At 38.3% G+C, this 18,831-nt stretch overlaps 1 protein-coding gene across 3 annotated transcripts in view; it reads left to right on the forward strand.

Moving 5' to 3' along the window:
- The window catches only part of USP25 (ubiquitin specific peptidase 25), a 92,006-nt gene that overhangs the window by 8,965 nt on the left and 64,210 nt on the right, over positions 1–18,831 (forward strand). For all 3 annotated transcript variants that reach the window (XM_090121311.1, XM_031612635.2, XM_090121313.1), the window contains exons 2-3: positions 11,172–11,249; positions 12,264–12,408. In XM_090121311.1, coding sequence (XP_089977437.1) covers positions 11,172–11,249; positions 12,264–12,408 — 223 coding nt within the window. The remainder of the gene's footprint in view (positions 1–11,171; positions 11,250–12,263; positions 12,409–18,831) is intronic.

Below are 18,831 nucleotides of genomic sequence, written 5' to 3' on the forward strand. Positions count from 1 at the left end.
AACAGAGCTCTCATAAGTAAAGACATATATGTGATATGGAATAATTTGAAGGCTGAGGTGCAAGTGGGTTAACGCTGGAAACAATACCTGACGTCAATTTGTGCATTATTATTATAATCATTTAATATATAATAATACTTTATAGTATAATATTATATTGGATAATATAATTATAATATATATAATTATAATATATATTGTTGTGTAATATTTTTTTCTTAATGTAGCAGAAATAGCCATATGCAATTTTTTAAATTCTGAAGCTTGCAGCTTTAATTTGATGCTTTTGTTTATTGTAGAATTCTGAATAATTTTAATTGGTAGATTCTTGCTGAAAAAAGTGTATACTACGCAACATTTTAAACTGTTTCTTACAAAGAAAATCAGTTTTATCTTGTTCAGTTTTCAAGTAAACGTAGATGGCACTTATGACATCTTTGACTGAAACCTTCTTAGTCATGTAGCAAAAGCATGTGCATACAAGCTCATGTAGACAGAAAAATATATTTGGTGCATTTATTAGAAGATTTTCTAATAAGAGCTTGTTACATCGTTGTTTAGTTGTCCTGTATCTCTTGACTCTGTCTGGGCGGAATTTATGGAAATTAATGCATGCCATATAGTAGCATTATATGTCTCTGTGGCTTCTTCCTACCAATTAAGTTGTCGTAATTTTGCTTGTGTTGTACCCCATAATCCACATGGTTCCTTTTGATTTAAACAGGATGTTTACTCATCATTAGGGACTGAAGCCTGAAAGTTTTGAACAGTGAATTGTGTGGCTATGCTTAATATTACTTACTCCTTTTGATGAATAGTGAGTGCTAGGCACGAGGTTTCTGTGATAGATGTTCTTCTCACAGCTGTACAACCTCAAGAGAAGTGAGGTACCTGTCTCAATTCTAAAACTTTGTCTGAGTTTCAGTGAAACTGCTTTTAGGAGTTCATTTTGAAAAGTTGTATTTAACTGTGATCAAAGTGTTATGTGGAAGCTGAACATGGTATTCACGTACATTCAGGTGTGTGCAGTCCGTGTGCTTTAAAGTGAACAGCAGGGAAAGGGTAGCATTTGTCATTCTTTGCAGAAGAGGAGGAGATGGTGAGAATAGACTCCTTTTTCCTTTTGTGTTCAGTTTCATTTTATTCATGTGAAAGCGGCTTCAAAATAAAATGTCTTCTGGGAATGCAGCTTTTGGCAATGAACCTTTTTTTTTCTTTTTTTTCCAAATAAACATTTTCCAAAGTGCATAGGAGCAAACAGCCTGGCTGAACAACTGAATACTGTGTTTCCCTGTGTTCTAGAAATCTCATGTTATGACTGAGAAACCATTTGTAAATATGATAATGCCGATAGCTTTTGGAGTGCTTGCAGAGTAGCATTTCCCCTCTTGGTACGCTTTCTCACTTGGACAGATGCTTTCATATTTTTCAGCTTCTTTTCTTCAAATTCCACTTTTTTCTCTTACATGATTTGTGATTCATTAGAGGGGTGTGCTTTTTTCATTTAGAGTCTTGGCCACTAGTGTTTTCTCTCCTTACTTGAGAGTCTTCTCATTATTTGATGTAATCATCTGCAAGCTTGTTTGATTCAGGCACCTAAGTTTACAGCTGTTACTTTTTTATTTTATGTGGGATGCTAGAATTAAGCTTTTTCTTTACCACAATGTTCCTTTATTTGTTTGGAAATTGAAAAATATCTCCCATCGTAGTGGGAGGCTTTAAAAGTTCACTCTAGTCTTGCATGTGTCTTACGGGAGTCATATTGAAAGGCACAGAACATGTCTTGTGACAGCCCTGTGTGAACCATAATCACCCCTCAGCTGAAGCTGACTGGGCTGCTGTGTTAGGTACTTGTCTGTTGGTCTGCTGAATAATCTCTGGGCTTCATGATGTTAAAGATGGACAGAGGTCCCTGTTTGTCATCGGTTCCATATTCTGTTGCCTTGGCATGTTCCCTTGGAGCTTTTTCTAGAGGTGTTGTAAAGAAGGAGGCTGGAAACTGTGCCACCTACTTTCTAATGCTAGCTGAGAGTGTGTATGTGCTGTACAAACACTTCTGTGTTACTTGCAGAGCAGGGAAGGATTTTGCAGCCACCAGCTACTTCCAGCAAACATGCTGAAGGCTCTTTTGTTTCTGAGTGGAAAATGATTGAAAATTTTGCTATTGGAGTTCAGTATTTCTGCTGTTTGATGGGGAGCACGTTGACATCGTGTTGTTGGTAGGAAGGCAGTGCAGCTTTAATTTGCAAAGAATCATTGAATTGATAGATGAGAAACTTAACATGAGCCAGCAGTGCGCTCTGGCAGCCCGGAAAGCAAATGGGATCCTGGGCTCCATCAGGAGAGGGGTGGTCAGCAGGGATAGGGAGGTGATTGTCCCTCTCTACTCTGCTCTTGTGAGGCCCCATCTGGAGTACTGTGTTCAGGTGTGGAGCCCTCAGTACAAAAAAGACATGGAGATTTTGGAAAGGGTCCAGAGGAGGGCCACGAAGATGATCAGGGGGCTGGAGCACCTCCCCTATGAGGACAGGCTGAGGGAGTTGGGTTTGTTCAGCCTGGAGAAGAGAAGGTTGCGGGGCGACCTCATTGCAGCCTTTCAATATCTGAAGGGAACTTACTCCCAGGAGGGGAGTAAACTCTTCATAAGGGCTGATAATAGCAGGACACGGGGAAATGGTTTTAAGTTAAAAGAGGGAAGATTTAGGTTGGATGTTAGGGGGAAGTTTTTTACTAGGAGGGTGGTTAGGTCCTGGAACAGGCTGCCCAGGGATGTTGTGGATGCCCCGTCCTTGGAGGTGTTCAAGACCAGGTTGGATGAGGCTCTGGGCAACCTGATCTAGTAAAGGTGTATGTTTGGTGGCCCTGCTAGGCAGGGGGGTTGGAACTACATGATCCTTGAGGTCCCCTCCAACCCAGGTCATTCTGTGATTCTGTGATTCTGTGATTGAATTATTTGGGTTGGAAGGGGTCTTAAAGCCCCAGCCCCAACTCCTTACTTGGGCAGAGCTGTCCCCCACCAGCTCAGCTGCCCGGGGTCCCGTCCAACCTGGCCTTGAGCCCCTCCAGGGATGGGGCACCACAGCTTCTCTGGACAGCTGTGCCAGTGGCAGCTCAGGTGCTGCCACAGATTGTGGGTGACTTGATGCTGTCTGGAGTCTTGCTCTACTGTAGAATTTCCTTGTCCTTCCCACCTCCCTCAAGCTAACAAGATACATTGTTTTTTTCAGGGTATCTTTGAAAATGCTTTGTAGGGACTGGATAATCTATTAAATCATTTTACTGATTGTTGTGAGTTATGGCAACTCTCCTTTCTGATGAACTCTGATAACGCAGCTCAGGTGAGAAGTCATGAATGTGGGAAGAGGCCAGCCAAGGCCACAGCCTGGGCAGCCATGTTCTGGGAACATCTTGAGTCAGCGCTCGGCCTCCTCTGTGTGCTGCCAGTGGGGCAAGGCCAGCTGCTGCTGCTGCTGCCCTTCTGCCAGAGCTCCAGGAGGGCAGGAGTGCTGGGGATGCAGGGCCCTCTTCTTTAGGCAGTCAGGTTAGCAGCTTTTTTATTTATTTTTTTTTAAAATCATACTGAATGGAAAATCTCTTAATGAAAGGCTTTCTGTCTTTTTTTTTTTTTCTTCCTTCTCAAATTATGTTGTGGCGTGAAATTGCTTTCCTGCTATTAGATACCATGGACTGTTTGTTATAAAGACTGGTCTTAGAAAGTGCAATTTAACTTTTATTTAGGATTCTCATGCTGTTCTATTTAGAAAGACAGCTGAGGCTATGAAATCCTTTCTGATCGCATGGAGCTTATGTGCAGTGTGCTCTTTGATGTTGGTCATTAACAGCTGCAGTCAGAGTGAGCATTCTGGTCTGGAATACTGGACAGCATGCAGCTGCAGTATGTCCTGGAATGGGCTTAGAATTTGCCTGGTGTGCAGCGCACTGTATGGCTATAACAGGAGCATTAGATCACTGCAAGTGCTGTGCTGCTGTATTAATTTTACATTCATCTTCTGTTGGAGTAAGGTTTCTGCAGTAGTGCTGAAGTAGGGCAAAGATTACGAGAGATTTTTTTCCCCTCAGTTTCTCTCAGTTAAAAATGGGATTAAAAAGAAGGCAGAGAAACAATTCAGTTTCACAAGACTGCTGTTCAACAGCAGTTTGATCCAGCCTAAATAGTTGCAGCCTTGGTCTTGTCCACTCCCTTGCACCAGCTCTGGCTCTCACAAAGTCAGCAGGAAATGAATTGAAAACAAAGAACAATTTTCTGCTAGTGTAGCAAGAGCCTGTGGCAGGCTGCTGGAGGTTCAGGCAATGGCAACTCTGGCTGACAGGAAGGAGAGGGTGGCACCTGGCCACGCATGCATGGACTGGTGCTGACAGGGGCCACAGCCTGGAAAGCACAGCTGCCTCTTCAGAAACGGCTTGTGGTCTGATAGTACCTATAGACCTTATTATTTGCAGGTATTGCAGACTGGGATCCTGCTGGCTTGAGCAAACTCGAGGCTTCCATACTTAATCTGGTTTTTGCTAGAGCAGTTGGTGTTATTACTGTAATGGCAGATAAGAACAAAGAACTCACCTGGTGTTCTTTAAGTGAGATCTCTTTTGTACTGTGCAGAGCAGGGTGTGAAATTGTGATGGTTGTCTGGGGAAAAAAATGATTTAAACAAAACCCTGACCTGCTGCTGTGAGTTGAGAGGTAGGTCTTTGCCTTTTCGTGACAGATGGATAATAAATGGGTGATGATAGGGCTGTAAAGTCTCTCAAACATGAACTAAAATAACCAATGTTTGGCATGAGTTGTTAAACTGGGGTTGGGATGCAAAGAAAAACATTTCAGAACAGGAAGCTAAAAATGTGCAACATTGTCTTAGACCTCAGAATGACAAATTGTTATGATTTTTTTTTTTTTAGACATTCAAAAGGACATTTGTAATGATTGATGCAGTGAAATTATGATATTCTAGACTGTAGTTTCTCCTGTGAGGAGAGAGCCTGTATCTCAATGATGTTGCATGGGCTGGTACTATGAAAGTTAACATTTAGCCATGATGGGGTGTGTGTATATATATGGAAGAGGAAAAAAGAATAGAAAAAACACTTTTACTATAGAAAATGACCAGAGGTCATTGTAATAATAATAATTGGAATTTATACAGGTAGCTCTTCAGGTATATATAATTATACCTGTCATCTTCTAGCCCCTTATTTCTTTCCATGTATATAATGTCAGTGGTCATTGAGCCCTTTGGTTTCAATTTTCTGCGGCTTGTATATACTGTTGGCAGTATGTACTTGATGCTGGGTCCAAGCATGTGGATGTGTGATGAGGACATGAACTGAAACTTAAGCTTTCTGTCAGGATGGGCATTTGCACAGCAGTTGTCTGCAGTTGGGTTCCCTCTAAATTTTACATAGTTTGCTGATGATATGTCTTTGTGCTTTGAAAGACCCAGCACCGATAACTCTAGTAATCCAACAGATTTGGAGGGGAATAAAGAGATTTTTAGAGTTGATATTAGTATGATAACAGCAGAAGGACAAGCAGTAAAACCCGAGTTTGATGCTGTTTTGCTGGGAAACTCTGTTGCGCTGAGCTGAAATTATGATCATAGAATCATAGAATGGGTTACGTTGGAAAGAATCCAAGTAGTAAAACTGTAGGGCAATGGAGTTGGAATATAGAGCTGAGTTTTAGTGCTTCTGCAGTGTGATAGGAAATGATAGAAAATCCTCTGACCATGTTTAAAACAATGTGTTGCTTTCTGTGTGCTGTGTTACAGTATGTATATACTTAGTAATTCTTCTCCATTATTACTCCAATTCTCAGCCACCTAACCATTTTCCTGAAAAGACCATATGAGAAGGAGATACTTCTCACTTCTTTTCTTTCTCAACTGCTGTATGAGAAACCAGATTTTGGGGTTTCCTTCCTTTCCTATTCTGTCCACGTGAATGTGAGGGTGTGAAACCACTTGGCCTGCTCAGAGATGGAACAGCCTGAGAAGTCACCAGCTGTGAGCTGACAGGGTTTTCTGCTTGTTGCAAGGATGGTTGCTATCTAGGTGATAATTTGACTCACATTTAACTTTGCTGTTTTGTAAATGTGTATAACTATGTGGGCTGAGTTTGCCTTACATTTAATGTCAGTAAAAATATGCAAACTAAACTTCTCAAGTGTCAGTTTAAAATCTTATTTAAAAGGTTTAAATAAATAAATAAATGTGAATGTTATATTTGGAAGAGAGTAAATGGAGTCGTAGAATCATAGAATCCTTGGAGTTGTAAGGAACATCTGGAGGCCATCTAGTCCAACCTCCCCTGCGATAAGTGGGGATGCTGAGGCTCAGAATAGTGACTATTTATGTGGGTGCATGCTCCCTGTTGTGTAGAGTCGAGTCAAAGTTGTGTCCTTCAAGTCAAATCCTGAAATTCATTGCAAAGTCACTCCACGTTTTCAATTGAAGTAGTGCAGTTTTGTGATAGTTCGTGGAAATTATAGAAATGCAGTGAGTATTCTTGAGTGTAGCCTTATGATGAATATAGGCTATATAACACTATGACTAAATGGGATCCTGCCTTGAACTTTTCATGGAGGACTGAATGTACAGAAGTAATGCACTCAAGCATTTTCCCCTGTTAAACTTCTGTTTGATCCAGGCTGCAGTCGGTTGAAAGGTGCTGTTGTGTCCTTCTGCTTACTTGAAGTACGTTTGCTTTCAGCCCAGACTCAGGCAGCTCACTGCCTGCTTTGCAGCAACTGCTGCTGTAATTGGCAGCCTTGGCAGAGCAGTCACAGCTGAAAACTTCCAGCCTCTGTGCACACTTTTCTCTCTGCAGGTGATTTTTTTTCTTCCAAGCCCAAAGCTGGGGTGCATTTTGTGTGTGTATAAAAATAAAATGATATTTTTACCCATTTTCTTGATGGATGTGATGTAATGTCAGAGGTTTCTCTTTTCGTGATTGAAAAGAAAGAAATGCAGTTAGTAGATAGCAGGCAGGGGACCCTAATTACTCTGTGCTTTAGGAAGGTGCTGTAAGGATGAACAGGACAATGCCAGTGCAGAGATTTAACTTGGCCTTTGCATTAGCAAAATATTGCATTCTTATGTATATGTGTGTATACATGCACACTTCAGAATTTATATATTTATGTATGTTCTGTGTTTGCAGAGCAGGAGATGGTAGGAGCGGGGCACATGCAGCAATGCCTTCCGAGCGGGCTGTGTGTTATGCTAGTGTTGAAATGGAGTATCTTTATGGGAGGGACTACTTTTTATTTGCCTGTAGAACTTGGCCAGTAGCTTATTTGGAGGATGGTTAATGTGCAGTGTCTTTCGAGCTTTCTTCCTTCAAATAGCTCTTTCAGATCAGTGTTGGTTCAGAAAGGAAAGTGAGCAGATTTTGTGTGGAGGAAATGAATCAAGATGCTGTTCTCAGCATTTGTCTGAGACTTTTATTTCATTTTTTTTGTGTACGCGTCTGTCCCATTGTCCCTTGGGAAGGAAAGGGTGCAGGTAGTTCATTTTTGTTGTGTTCTGTTCTTCAAATGACCTGTGCAGTGAGGTAGTAGGCCCCATTTTCTGCTAGTAATGGTTGGACCATCTCATTTATTTCAAAACATTTCACTTCTCTGTTGGAAACTGGCATGGCATGCTTTATTGTTTTAAGTTTTAAAGTGCTGGTGTAGCAAGTACGAGTATTTCAGTGTTGCCATGAATAAAGCCAAAGCTTATATTACTTCTTTAGAAATTGTGGAGATGAGAAAATAAACAGCTCAAAAATCGGCTATTTTTAAAATTCAATTGCAGTGTAATTCAAAATTAGTTTTTTTTGAGATTTACCTTATCCAAATAAGCATTGAGAAATTGTCAGAGTTTACAGTACTGTTGTGGAACTAATTTCAGCATAGTATTTTCCTAAGCAGATAATAGTGCAGATCCTTTTCTGCTTCACTGGCACAGCTACTGAATGTGCTATTGTTTGGGGTCATAAACCAGATAATCTTAATTGGGTGTTTCCTGACAAGAAGAGAGGGATGGCTGAAAAAGGAAAGAACTGGAAATAAGGGCATGCATTCCTAATGTACAAATTTGGCATTTGTCCAGAAAAATGGAAGAATTTCCTGTTAGTTTAAATCTTCCAAGAGCTGAGAGCCCTGAGATACATAGCACGTATCTCAGAGATGCAGAGGAAGGGGGAAGGCTGGGAAAAGCTCATGCATGAAAACCCTGGGGAGCTGGCTGCTGCATGACGTGATGGGGCAGAGGGCTGCAGGGCTATGAGCAGCTGGGGATCTGGGCATCAGTGGGCCTTTGTTGGCCATCATCTCCTTCACCCTACCCAAGATTTGGGTTACTCTGCAGCGCTTAACGCCAGTGGAATCTGGTGGTATAGAGCAAGTCCTGAAGCCTTCTTAGAGCTTAGTCAAATGCTGTTGGGGTGTGTGTGTGTATATGTATTGTGTGTGTGTATATGTATTTGTATGTGTACATATGTACAATGTAATGTGTGCAGCAGTACATGTACACTGTGGGCATATGTAGGGTTCTTATTAACTAAACTGCAGGATTTGAGCTATAGATCAACTGTGGAACCTGTCCTGTACATTTGGAACTCCTAGGGCAAGAATGGCCAACAGGAGTGGACATAGGCAACTAGGAGCTAAAAGGCTTGAAGTGGATCTCAGCCCCAGTAGCTGTGTCTGGCTCTGTTGACTTTGGTTCAGATTCTACTACAGATGCACTAATTAGAGTGTAATATTGACTCTTTAAATACAGATACGATTACATTTCTTAAACTTATGTGAATAAAGAAGCAAAAAGAAATCCTCTGATGAACAAGGAAAGGGTGTGATTGTTATTCCTAGATATTAATTGTCTGCACTGTCATTTGTAATGAAAAAGAGCAGAATGACCTGTATGAGTATTGTTCCATGGATGGCCCAGGGCATCTCCCTGTAAGGCATCCAGGATAACTGTTAATTTTCCTCTTAATTTCCATCATTTAGAGTTCAATTAACTACCAGCCAGAAATTCTGGAGTGAAGTGCCTAATCTTTTGGTCTTTACAAATATCAGTATACATTTAGATATTTAAGTAATATCTCGATGATGATGAAGGAGCATCTCTGGGCCTGGTTCTGAGTTTTGAATTGCCAATGTCCTTGGGCACGGAGTCTCGAAATGCAGCTTTGCACCAGAGTCGTGGAATTTGGATATAAACTGCAGATGTCTAAGTTTAAATGGCACAGCTGTGCTCATAAATTAACAGCCAATATTTTGAGCTGCTAAGAGATTGTTTGTTAGTAAACTGTCTCTTCTGCCTTTTCCCACTCTCTGTGAACAACTGAATTATCCTTCAGTCTTCTTTCTGAGCTTTTCCAAGTGTTGTATGTATTGTAGAAGACTGGAATTTGTTGTAACTTTGTGTCGTATTTTATATTACAACTATTAACCACCTTATCGGTAACTACTATGAAAGCAGATCGTCTGCTGTTTGCTGCCCTTGAGTTGCTCCTGTCAGTTGTAATACTTAGCCCAAATATTCTTTTTAAAATTTCTCCTGTTTTTTATTCTTGTTTTTTTTTCTTTGCTTTTTACCAGACTTTATAAGGGAAACAAGTCTTGCCTTTGTACAGTGCTGTGAAATGCATGGAGTAAACAAACGAGCGGGCGGGGGACGGGGAGAGAGTGGGAGTTTGTTTGCCTCATTGCTTGGCTTCCCTTGTGCCAATAGCAGGGCTTTTAAAAAGAAAAGAAGAAAAGCAAATTGGATTGTTAGCAGTGTCCCTTAGGATCATAAATGAAGGGAGGATTGTGTATGTAATTCATAAACATCCTGAACTATACGCCTTCTATTTCAACTTATTAGGGCATGAAGTGGTGCCTGCCAGGTTAATTTCACACTAGGGAGTTTAGTATTCATGCAGTACTTAATTTCCTCCTCTATACAAAGCTGTGATAAGGAGAGAATAAGGCTATTTGAATATTTGATTCCAAAGAACTTGAAGTAAAGAAAAATGTCTTAGAAGTGGTTGCAAGACAATTATAGTAATTTTTTTTTTTTTAAATTGAGTCTAGAGAGTAACGTGAGACCATTTATTTGTCACTAATAGGAAATATGCCTTTTGTCAAGCAAACCAAACTTCATATTTTCCAAAATCTTCTTTATAGATGAAATTATTGTTTTGAATTCAGCGTATGGTGGGCGAACAACAAAAAAGAAAAAACACTTTTCATGTACCACCAAGCTCTTCTCTTTTTCTCATCTTCCAAAGGAAGAATGGAATCATGTAGTTTGGAACAGTGGTCAATCTTCTGTGTTTTCTTGGTTTTAATGGTTAAGATGGTTTTAATATTTAAGAGAAGTGCAAGGACTATCCCAGCCAAGTGCCTATTTTTGCTTCCGTGATGTGATATCCGAACATGAGCAGAGAGTGTCAGCTGTTGGCTGTAAACAGGGCTGGGAACAAATTTTTATTTATATTTATATCAAAATTCATTTGACGTGAATGTCTAAGTTACAACCTCTTTTCCTTGTGTTCTAACTACAAGAATTATTTGAAGTTCTACCGTGGATGCTGACTGATTTTCAGTTTGTGAGATTTGGATTCAGCTAGTCTGGGAAGGTGGTCAAGACTGATTCCCAGTGTTTTGCTTTAGCCTTTCTCTAAAATGTAAATACTTTTTATAGCATTTTTTCTAAAACATTTAAATGTTCAGCAAAGATGACTTTCCGAGTCTTGAGGTGTGAGTGGCTGGAAATTGCAAATGTTAAGGAACTCAGAGTTGAGAGTAATTAGGAGTCAAAGAAATCAGTTGTGATGGGAGTAAAATAAACTATTTCCCCTACTGCCCTTGAAGACTAAGGTAAACTGTAATTTGTTTAGGAGAGCTAACTGGGGCTTTGTGTGGGCTCCTTTTATCCATGTTGTATAAGCTTGATTATCTTTGGCTTTTTTTGCCAAAAACAAACAAAAAAGACCATTTAATGTGAGAATTAATTATCCAAGTTGCACAAACTAAAACAAAGTGAAGGCTCACCCCCTTTGTGGTACATAGAGCTCATACAGAGATGTTTCTGATGTTTGTAGGAAGCATGCCCATCAGTAACAGTGGATCTGCTGTTATTTGACTTTTACCTAATTCTTTTATCTGTTTATGTTTTTAGCATCAGCAGACATTTTTGAATCAACTGAGGGAGATCACTGGTATCAATGACATCCAGGTACTACAACAGGCACTGAAGGTAAGATGGTTGTAGGGAAGTTTCCTACGTGTAGCTAAATGCTTACACCTTGTCATTAGCTGATGGTGAAAGCCAGAAAATGGCATGCTTTCTTAATTTTGTCTTCCTTTCTTTCTTTCATCCCGTTTGAATTATTTTTAGATGTATTTTAGGGGGGGGTGGGGAATTAGTGATGGCTAATTCACTTCAGAAGCAAGTCTGATCTGTTTTGGTACTGAGATAAAAAAAAAAAAAAAAAAAAAAAATTAATCTGGTGATCAAACATGAAAAGACAGGAGTGGTATGACTTGCCCAGAAGGTAACCTTTGGCTCAAGTGTTTTGAGTACTTTGATGCTAGTACAGCTGCTTGATACCTGATGAGTTAAACTCTTGTTTTCTTATCAAGGTGTAGCTAATTTTTTCTAGCATGGACAGATCCTGCTTAGTTTGCAGAACAAAGAACTCTTCCTGAACTTGTCACCTTTTGCTAATTTGGCATTGTTTCCCTGCTTTTGCAATCATCACACATTCTTTCACATAACAAGATGATGCAAGAATGGCAGATTTCTGTGTTCTCTTTCACCAAGTAGATACAAAGAAACTTCCACCGTCTCTTTTAAGCAGAGCTTTTTAGCCATTTATAAATGGTTAATGAACATTTAGTCTATTTAAAATATGGATATAGTTGTTGCTTCTAATTCAGCTTAAATAACGTACACAACTGCCTTTCAAAAGCTAGTATTTCTGGACTTAAAAATGAAATAGTATGTTTTTGGAAGAGTATGGTTAAATGCTGTCAAAGTCTGTGAGTGTGGTCATTGTGCAGGTTGGTGGGTTGACCTATGCTACAATATCCTTGTTTTTATACGATGCTTTATTTTGGTTAGAAAAAGTGAAATATGTGGAACAATAAGTGTGGAAACTTTGTTTTTTAACAAATATTTCACCTAAAAATATGATATTTCATTGATCTTAAACAAAAAAAAGTGGAGAAATTCTCACTTTTTTTAAATTTTTAATATATGTGTTTAAAGGACAGCAATGGTAATTTGGAGTTGGCTGTGGCTTTCCTCACTGCAAAGAATGCCAAGGTACCCCAGCAAGAGGAGGCAAGCTACTATCAGACAGCACTTCCTGGAAATGACAGATATATCAGTGTGGGCAGCCAGGCAGATACAAGTAAGTATTTTTTCTTTTCATAAGTTTAGTTTAAAGGCAAGGAAACTAAAAACTTACTTGTGAGTTGACTGATAAGTCTTACAAGAACTCTGAGACTATTACTTATATTTTCATTCCTTATTTCAACATCTTGGTTACCTTTTTCTTTTTTTCTTCTTTTTTTTTTTTAAGCTGATATATTAGTCAGAGGGTGGATACCTGGGTTTTCAATCTTTTTTTTTTTTTTCCTTTATTATAGGGTTTATTTGTGGGATATGTAGTACATAATTAAAGGCAAAAACCAAGTAGTCTGACAGTTTAAAAAAAAGTTTTTGTTCAGAAGAGTCTGTGAATGTGTTTCCTAATAGGCTTAAGAGTAGCTTTGCCCTGGCAGGGGTGATTTTGCCAAAGAGACCAGTGTGAATTTAGATTTGCATTTAGATTTGCATTTTGCAGTGAAAGACCAAGTATTCAGTATGTGAAATTAATATTAAAAATGTTTCTTTTTAAGCGGTTTAACGTCATTGATATGTGAGGTCTCACAGAACAGTTTTTCTGAGTTTTGTAGATTCAATTTCTTCGCTTTAGGTAGATGCATAGTTAATTTTTTGGAGAAAAATTAAGGAAGAAACATTGAAGTAACTGTATATTTTATACAGTGGTGATGAGAAAACTACTGATAGGAGAAGCTTTGTGTTGTTGTTGTCCTGCATATTAAGTTTGTTCTGCAAGTAAGGATAGGAAATAACAAAAGCAAACTTGAAGTTTTGCAGAAGGATTGTAAAAGCTAAGTTTCTTGATACTACGTTTCCTTCACAAAATTCTAAACCTTGCCATACAATATTTTTAGTTAAAATATCCTTTGATTATGTGGGTAGTACTTCTACGTAGCTTTTATGAAATTAGCAGAATATTTAGCTTCAGGCACAGCAGGACTTTCTTCCTTATTTCACTATTAACAGGTTGGCTCTGGTTGTAGTGCTGTTGTGTTGGTTTTTTTTTTTTGAAGTTTATTTGGAACTCATTGTTCATGGTTATCTTTTTGTCCTTGACACCTTGGAAGAAACTCCTTTTTTAAAATGTTATTCTTGCAAACCAGAGTTGAGTTTATTCTCAGCATCTCAGTTGTGAAAACTGTGTTTCACTTGTTGCTGTTACTAGCATCTCTGTATAAAATCCCCTCACTTTTAAAAAGAAAACACACCTTAAATCCCGTATCTGCTTAATTTGTTGTGTCCGAAAATCAGTTGAGTAAGCAGAGACTATTTTCTATGGTCTTACCACTGTTTACATGGTCTCCAGTAATGAAGATCCGCTGTGGCAGTGGAATAGTAAACTGGAATCTCTTGCAGTCTGCATTTGATTAGGTTTCATGTTAATCCTGCTAATTAAAATATTTAGCTTTGGCATCACTTAATGTGTTATTCAATCTTGTTATAGGTATGAAGTGGCACGGTATATAAGACAAGGAAAAGTTGATCTTGTGGAGTCAACTTTAACCATGATTGATGGTCAAATTGATAAGAATAAGCCTTTAGTTGCAGATTCCAAACTGGATTTCAGGATATTCTGTTTTCTAGAGGGCTGAAAGCAGACCTGAATTCTTTACTGTTAAAGAAAACTGCAGGCCAGTAGTCAAGGCATCTTGACCAACTCTTCTTCACTCTGGGGGGCCTGGAGGCAGGAACTAAACATCTTAGACAGAGCCAGAGTCGAAACCAATCTGATTATATAGCTCCTCTCCATTCTGTAGAACAGAGTTGTAGTGAAAGCTTCTTGTAGAAACTTGCATTTTTCTCCTTATGTTTTAGTTGCCTGCAATTATTTTTTGATTATGAATTTCAAAAATGTAGCATGTTTAAGATGGACATGTTTCAGGGCTCTACATTGGTTGGTGGTGCCAAGTCAGGGAGTATGGTGAAAGACTGTGGATTAGAGAAGAGAGCAGAAGGCTGGATATGAATGGGAAAATATTCAGTAATGATGGCTTCAGCCCTCGACGCTCCCTTCTAAAAAGAATGTTATTACCACATCTCAGAAACTATGTGGACTTGCTGACAGTATCTTGCCTTTTAAACTTGACTCCCTTTTACTATCTCACATAAGTATAATTGCATGAAGATAATTATAACTCACTCTTATCATTCCTTACTGCTTAACTACGTGTATGTATTTGGCACTTAGGAAGTTATGAGTCACCTAGGTTTGCAGTCCCACCAAGTTAGATCATTCAAACTGAGGATGAGGCAGTAACAGATAAATATCAGAGCTCTTTTTTTTTCTTTTTAACCACAAAAAAACCCTCCAGCCACAAGTGGAAATTTTTGAACATATGCATTGCATAAAAAGCATATCTGAAGTATTCAGTGGGCTTGACTGATGTTTCTTTCTAATGGTTACTTAGTTAAGGGGTAAAATAAAAGCGTATATAATAGGAAATCATATTTTAACGGTCAGCCTGGATTGTGCTGCATGGTTCTTTCAAAAACTGATGGTGGTCACTCAGCTGAGCACTTAAGTTGCGTTCAATATGGTAGGAGGTATAAAGAAAACTGTTTTTAGTTATTAGCTTATGTAGCATTTCAGCAGTTGTGAAATGTGTGGAAAAGGGTTTGCATAAATATTTAGTCTCTTTAAAATTCAAGAGTGACTTGCACAGTCATTGTCATTCATGATACTTGCCTTTTTGCCTATTGAAAACAGTATGTGCAAGCACCTGCAAGTGCAGCTTTTTCATGTCAAATGATGCATGCTACATCTGATCCCCTTGCAAAGGTGGTATTACTCTGCAATCTGTTAGAGAGCAGAAAGTGCTTAAATTGCAACGTACATGGGAACAACTTCTAATCTACAATCACTTTAATGTTCTCCTTAATTGTGTACATCCTAGGCACCCTACTTAAAACCAAAGAAGTAGTAAAGTAGTACTTTCCAATATTTTCTCCTCACTGATATCTCTAGAAATTATTATTTGCATTAATTCAGTGAATTTTCATCTGTGGCTGCAGATCAGAACTATTGCATTGCCAAGCATATATCAATTTTCCTTCTCATTGTTTGAGAAACTTGCAGAACCCAGGGTTAAAGGAAGCAGCAGAATGAAAAGAAGGCATAAGTATTGTCTTTGAATGAAGCAACTGTCAGGACAAATTCTCTTCCACTCTTCTTTTGAAAATTCAGGAATTCTTTGTTGAAAAAAATGAACTGCCCATTCTATGGCCAAGGTAAAAAAAAAAAAAAAACTTGAAGCCTTTTTATAAGGACATTGTACAATCGTGAAATGTCACATGCAAAAAAAAACAAAACAAAACAAAAAAAACCCCAAAAAACAAATCTAGAGAATTGTAGAATTCATTGATTCTAGGGACCTGTTTTTTTTTTTTATCTTCACATTCCTTGTGGTGTGAAAGTCATTCACTCAGCTGATGTTTATATAACCTGTTTCTTAATAGCTCTTGTATTTTAGAGACACTGAAAAGTTCAGAACGGCATGTTCTGGTGTTTCACAGACCTTTTTGACTCCTAATATCTTACTTGAATTCCTCTTTTTCTTCAGATTTAGCACTTTTGCTTGTTGTGATATCTCCTGTGGAGATCAGAGTACAGTTTACCACTTTTGTCTTAGCTAAAATGTTTTGTGGCTCAATATGATAGATCTTGGTGTCCTGAGTTTCCTTATATTAAGACGAAGAGCCCAAGTTTTCCAAACCATAGCCCACGTTTCTTTGCCTAGTACCATTTTTTTTGCTTCTCTTATAGATCCTCTCTAATTGTTCTTAAAATTTAGCACTCAGAACAAAAACCAAGATTGCAGCTGAGTTCTTATAAAAAATTGAATAATTTCTCTAAATGTCTATACAAGTATTCTGTTATATCTCAGTGCAACACTTTGTATTTTCAATACTGTGATGATGTGAATTCCAAGGTGAAAGTGAATCAGCTGTAGCTCCTAAGTTCTTCTTGACATGAGTCCTAGTCTATCCCCATCCTGTAGTTATGTGTTTTACTGTTTGTGTGAGCAGAATTTTACACTATTTTATTCTGTCACCATAGCCAACTTGGATATCACTGTGTCTTCATGACACTTCCATCTATTTCAGGGATTATTTGTGTCATCTTCTGTTCAGAATCCTGGTAATGTCTCTAGCATGGTGCGGCATGATACCCTGCTTCAAAATGTCAGGAGCCTTTTCAGGCTCTCTTTTCATCTTACTGATTCACTTGTTCCTTTGCACTGTGGCTATGTCTCTCCTTCCCATTTCTGCTGGTGTGAGAATCATCAGTTCACTGTACTGTCATCCTGATAGTAAGGATGGAAGGAGCATCTGAGATGAAGAAATTGTTGTGAGACAGCAGTGGTTCATATTTGCTAGTTATTTTGTAGATAGGCAGTTTTTGTCAGAGCTGTTTGGGTTGGCTAAGCATGTGCCAGGATGCTGTGTGTTCTTGCCCCATCCAGTTTTAACAGAAATTGGCCTGTAAAAACAATTAAATTTCTTTAATCTTCTCTTAGGAACCCATGTCCATCATGATGCCTAATGTTGCATAATAGACTGTACAATACATCTTGCTTAGCTCTGTAAGTGAAAATAAAATAATCTCTATTTCTTACTTTTTCTTCTTATAACGTTAGTGAGTTGAAATTGTAGTCTTGCAGGATTTTTTTACTTGGCACCTGCCTGTTGACCTCATCAGGCCTGTCCTTTCATTCTTCTCTCCCCTGCTTGCAGTTGCATCACTGTCGTTGTTTATTGCTTGTCCTCGTGTTTAATTGCTACTCCAAACCTGTCCCTCATGCTGAGTTTCCCAGCCTACTTAAATTCGAAGTTTTTATTCTCAGCCTCCTCCTGGTGCAATAATAAGCCGATAAGACAGTAATTATTTTAATGACCTAGGCAATTACTGAGTAAGAAGCATTTATTTAAATTACGAAAAAACTTCCCAAGTAAGCAGAATGACAAGGTTTTATCAAAAAGGTTGATATATGTGTATATGTATGTGTGTATTTACCATATATGTATTTTTGTCACAAATCTCAACATACAGCTCAGCACTGCTGTATATAATTACAAGCTGGCTTTATGGACCAGAAGTATACATCATTATGTAACACTTTTGTGGAACAAAAATACCTCACTTAATAGAACAGCTTATTAATTCTACATGCTAATTTGGTTTGGATAAACACCATAAATAAGCTAAGCTGAACTGTTTTGATGTGCAGTTTTTCCTTTCACAAAGGTTCTTTTTTTTTTTTTTGAGAAGCAAACTTTCTTTGTTTGCTTTGTAGTCCTGGCTTAATTAAGAACATGTTTGCATTTTCAAAGGTGGTGATTTAGAGTGAGAAGTACTTTTATGAGTGTAAGCTGCTGAGAATTCAGGTGTTCTTTGGCCTAATGGAAAGGGGTAAACAAAATCAAATTGAAAGCCCGGTGACTGAATTTGGCTTTCTTGTTGTATTTCTTTATACCTTTATAATCATTTGGTCTGAAGGACAGATTTTATATAGGTTATTTGCTGAAAACTGGACATGTTTTCACTAAATAAAATCTCTCTGTAAGACAGAACATAAAGTTACTAAAACAAATCAACAGCAGCAACAAGCCTGTGTGAATTTCAGGTGTTACAAGTACATGCATATAGTCTATAACTTGCTGATAAGGATGCAAGCTTTGCTATTATGTAAACTGATTTAAAAAAAAATATATATGTGTATATATATATATTTTTTAAAGAGGAGTTTAGTCTCAGATTGTTCCCCTTCTATTATGGCTTATGTTGAGATCTCTTATTTACACTTTAGGATTCAAGTCATACCTGAGCTACTGTAGCTTAATGAGTTACTATGTCTGCTGAGATGTTGAAAGACATCTTGAATGTGCCCCAAGAACAGCACACAAGCTGAAATATATTAGCCTAAATCTCCATTTATTTTACATTTGCTACAAGCTAAGAGCTTAAATGCAGTAGGCTACCAAGGATCATCTGACACTGAGCTTATTTTTCTGTCTTAAGTTAACAGTAGGGAAATTCTGTGTGACATATAACAATTGCACTGATCACAGTAGTATCTGGCAGCAGATCTTTGCCATATTGTCTTTTTTTTAATGCAAATCATGAACACTCTATACACAAGACTAAGATTTCTGGAGGGAATCCTCCTCCAATCCCTGCATGCCAAAGAAAACTGTTCTGCTGGTTGACTTTCTGAAAGAAAGTGGAAGTCAGGGATTTGGGGCCTTAATATTTAAAAGATGATATAATCACTTTAATATGAATGCAGAAACATTTTTAACACATACGATTGTGGTATAAATTAATGAAGAGTGAGGAGTTGGGGAGTTGCAAAGAAATTGGAAAAGTAATGGAAGCTGGAGTTGGCTTTGACCTTGCTAGGTTTTCCTGTGTTGATCTTTATAACAGTGGGAGCTTTTGCAAAATATT

This window comes from Phasianus colchicus, chromosome 1, assembly GCF_987193195.1.
Source record: "Phasianus colchicus chromosome 1, bPhaCol1.hap1.1, whole genome shotgun sequence".
Taxonomy (NCBI): domain Eukaryota; kingdom Metazoa; phylum Chordata; class Aves; order Galliformes; family Phasianidae; genus Phasianus; species Phasianus colchicus.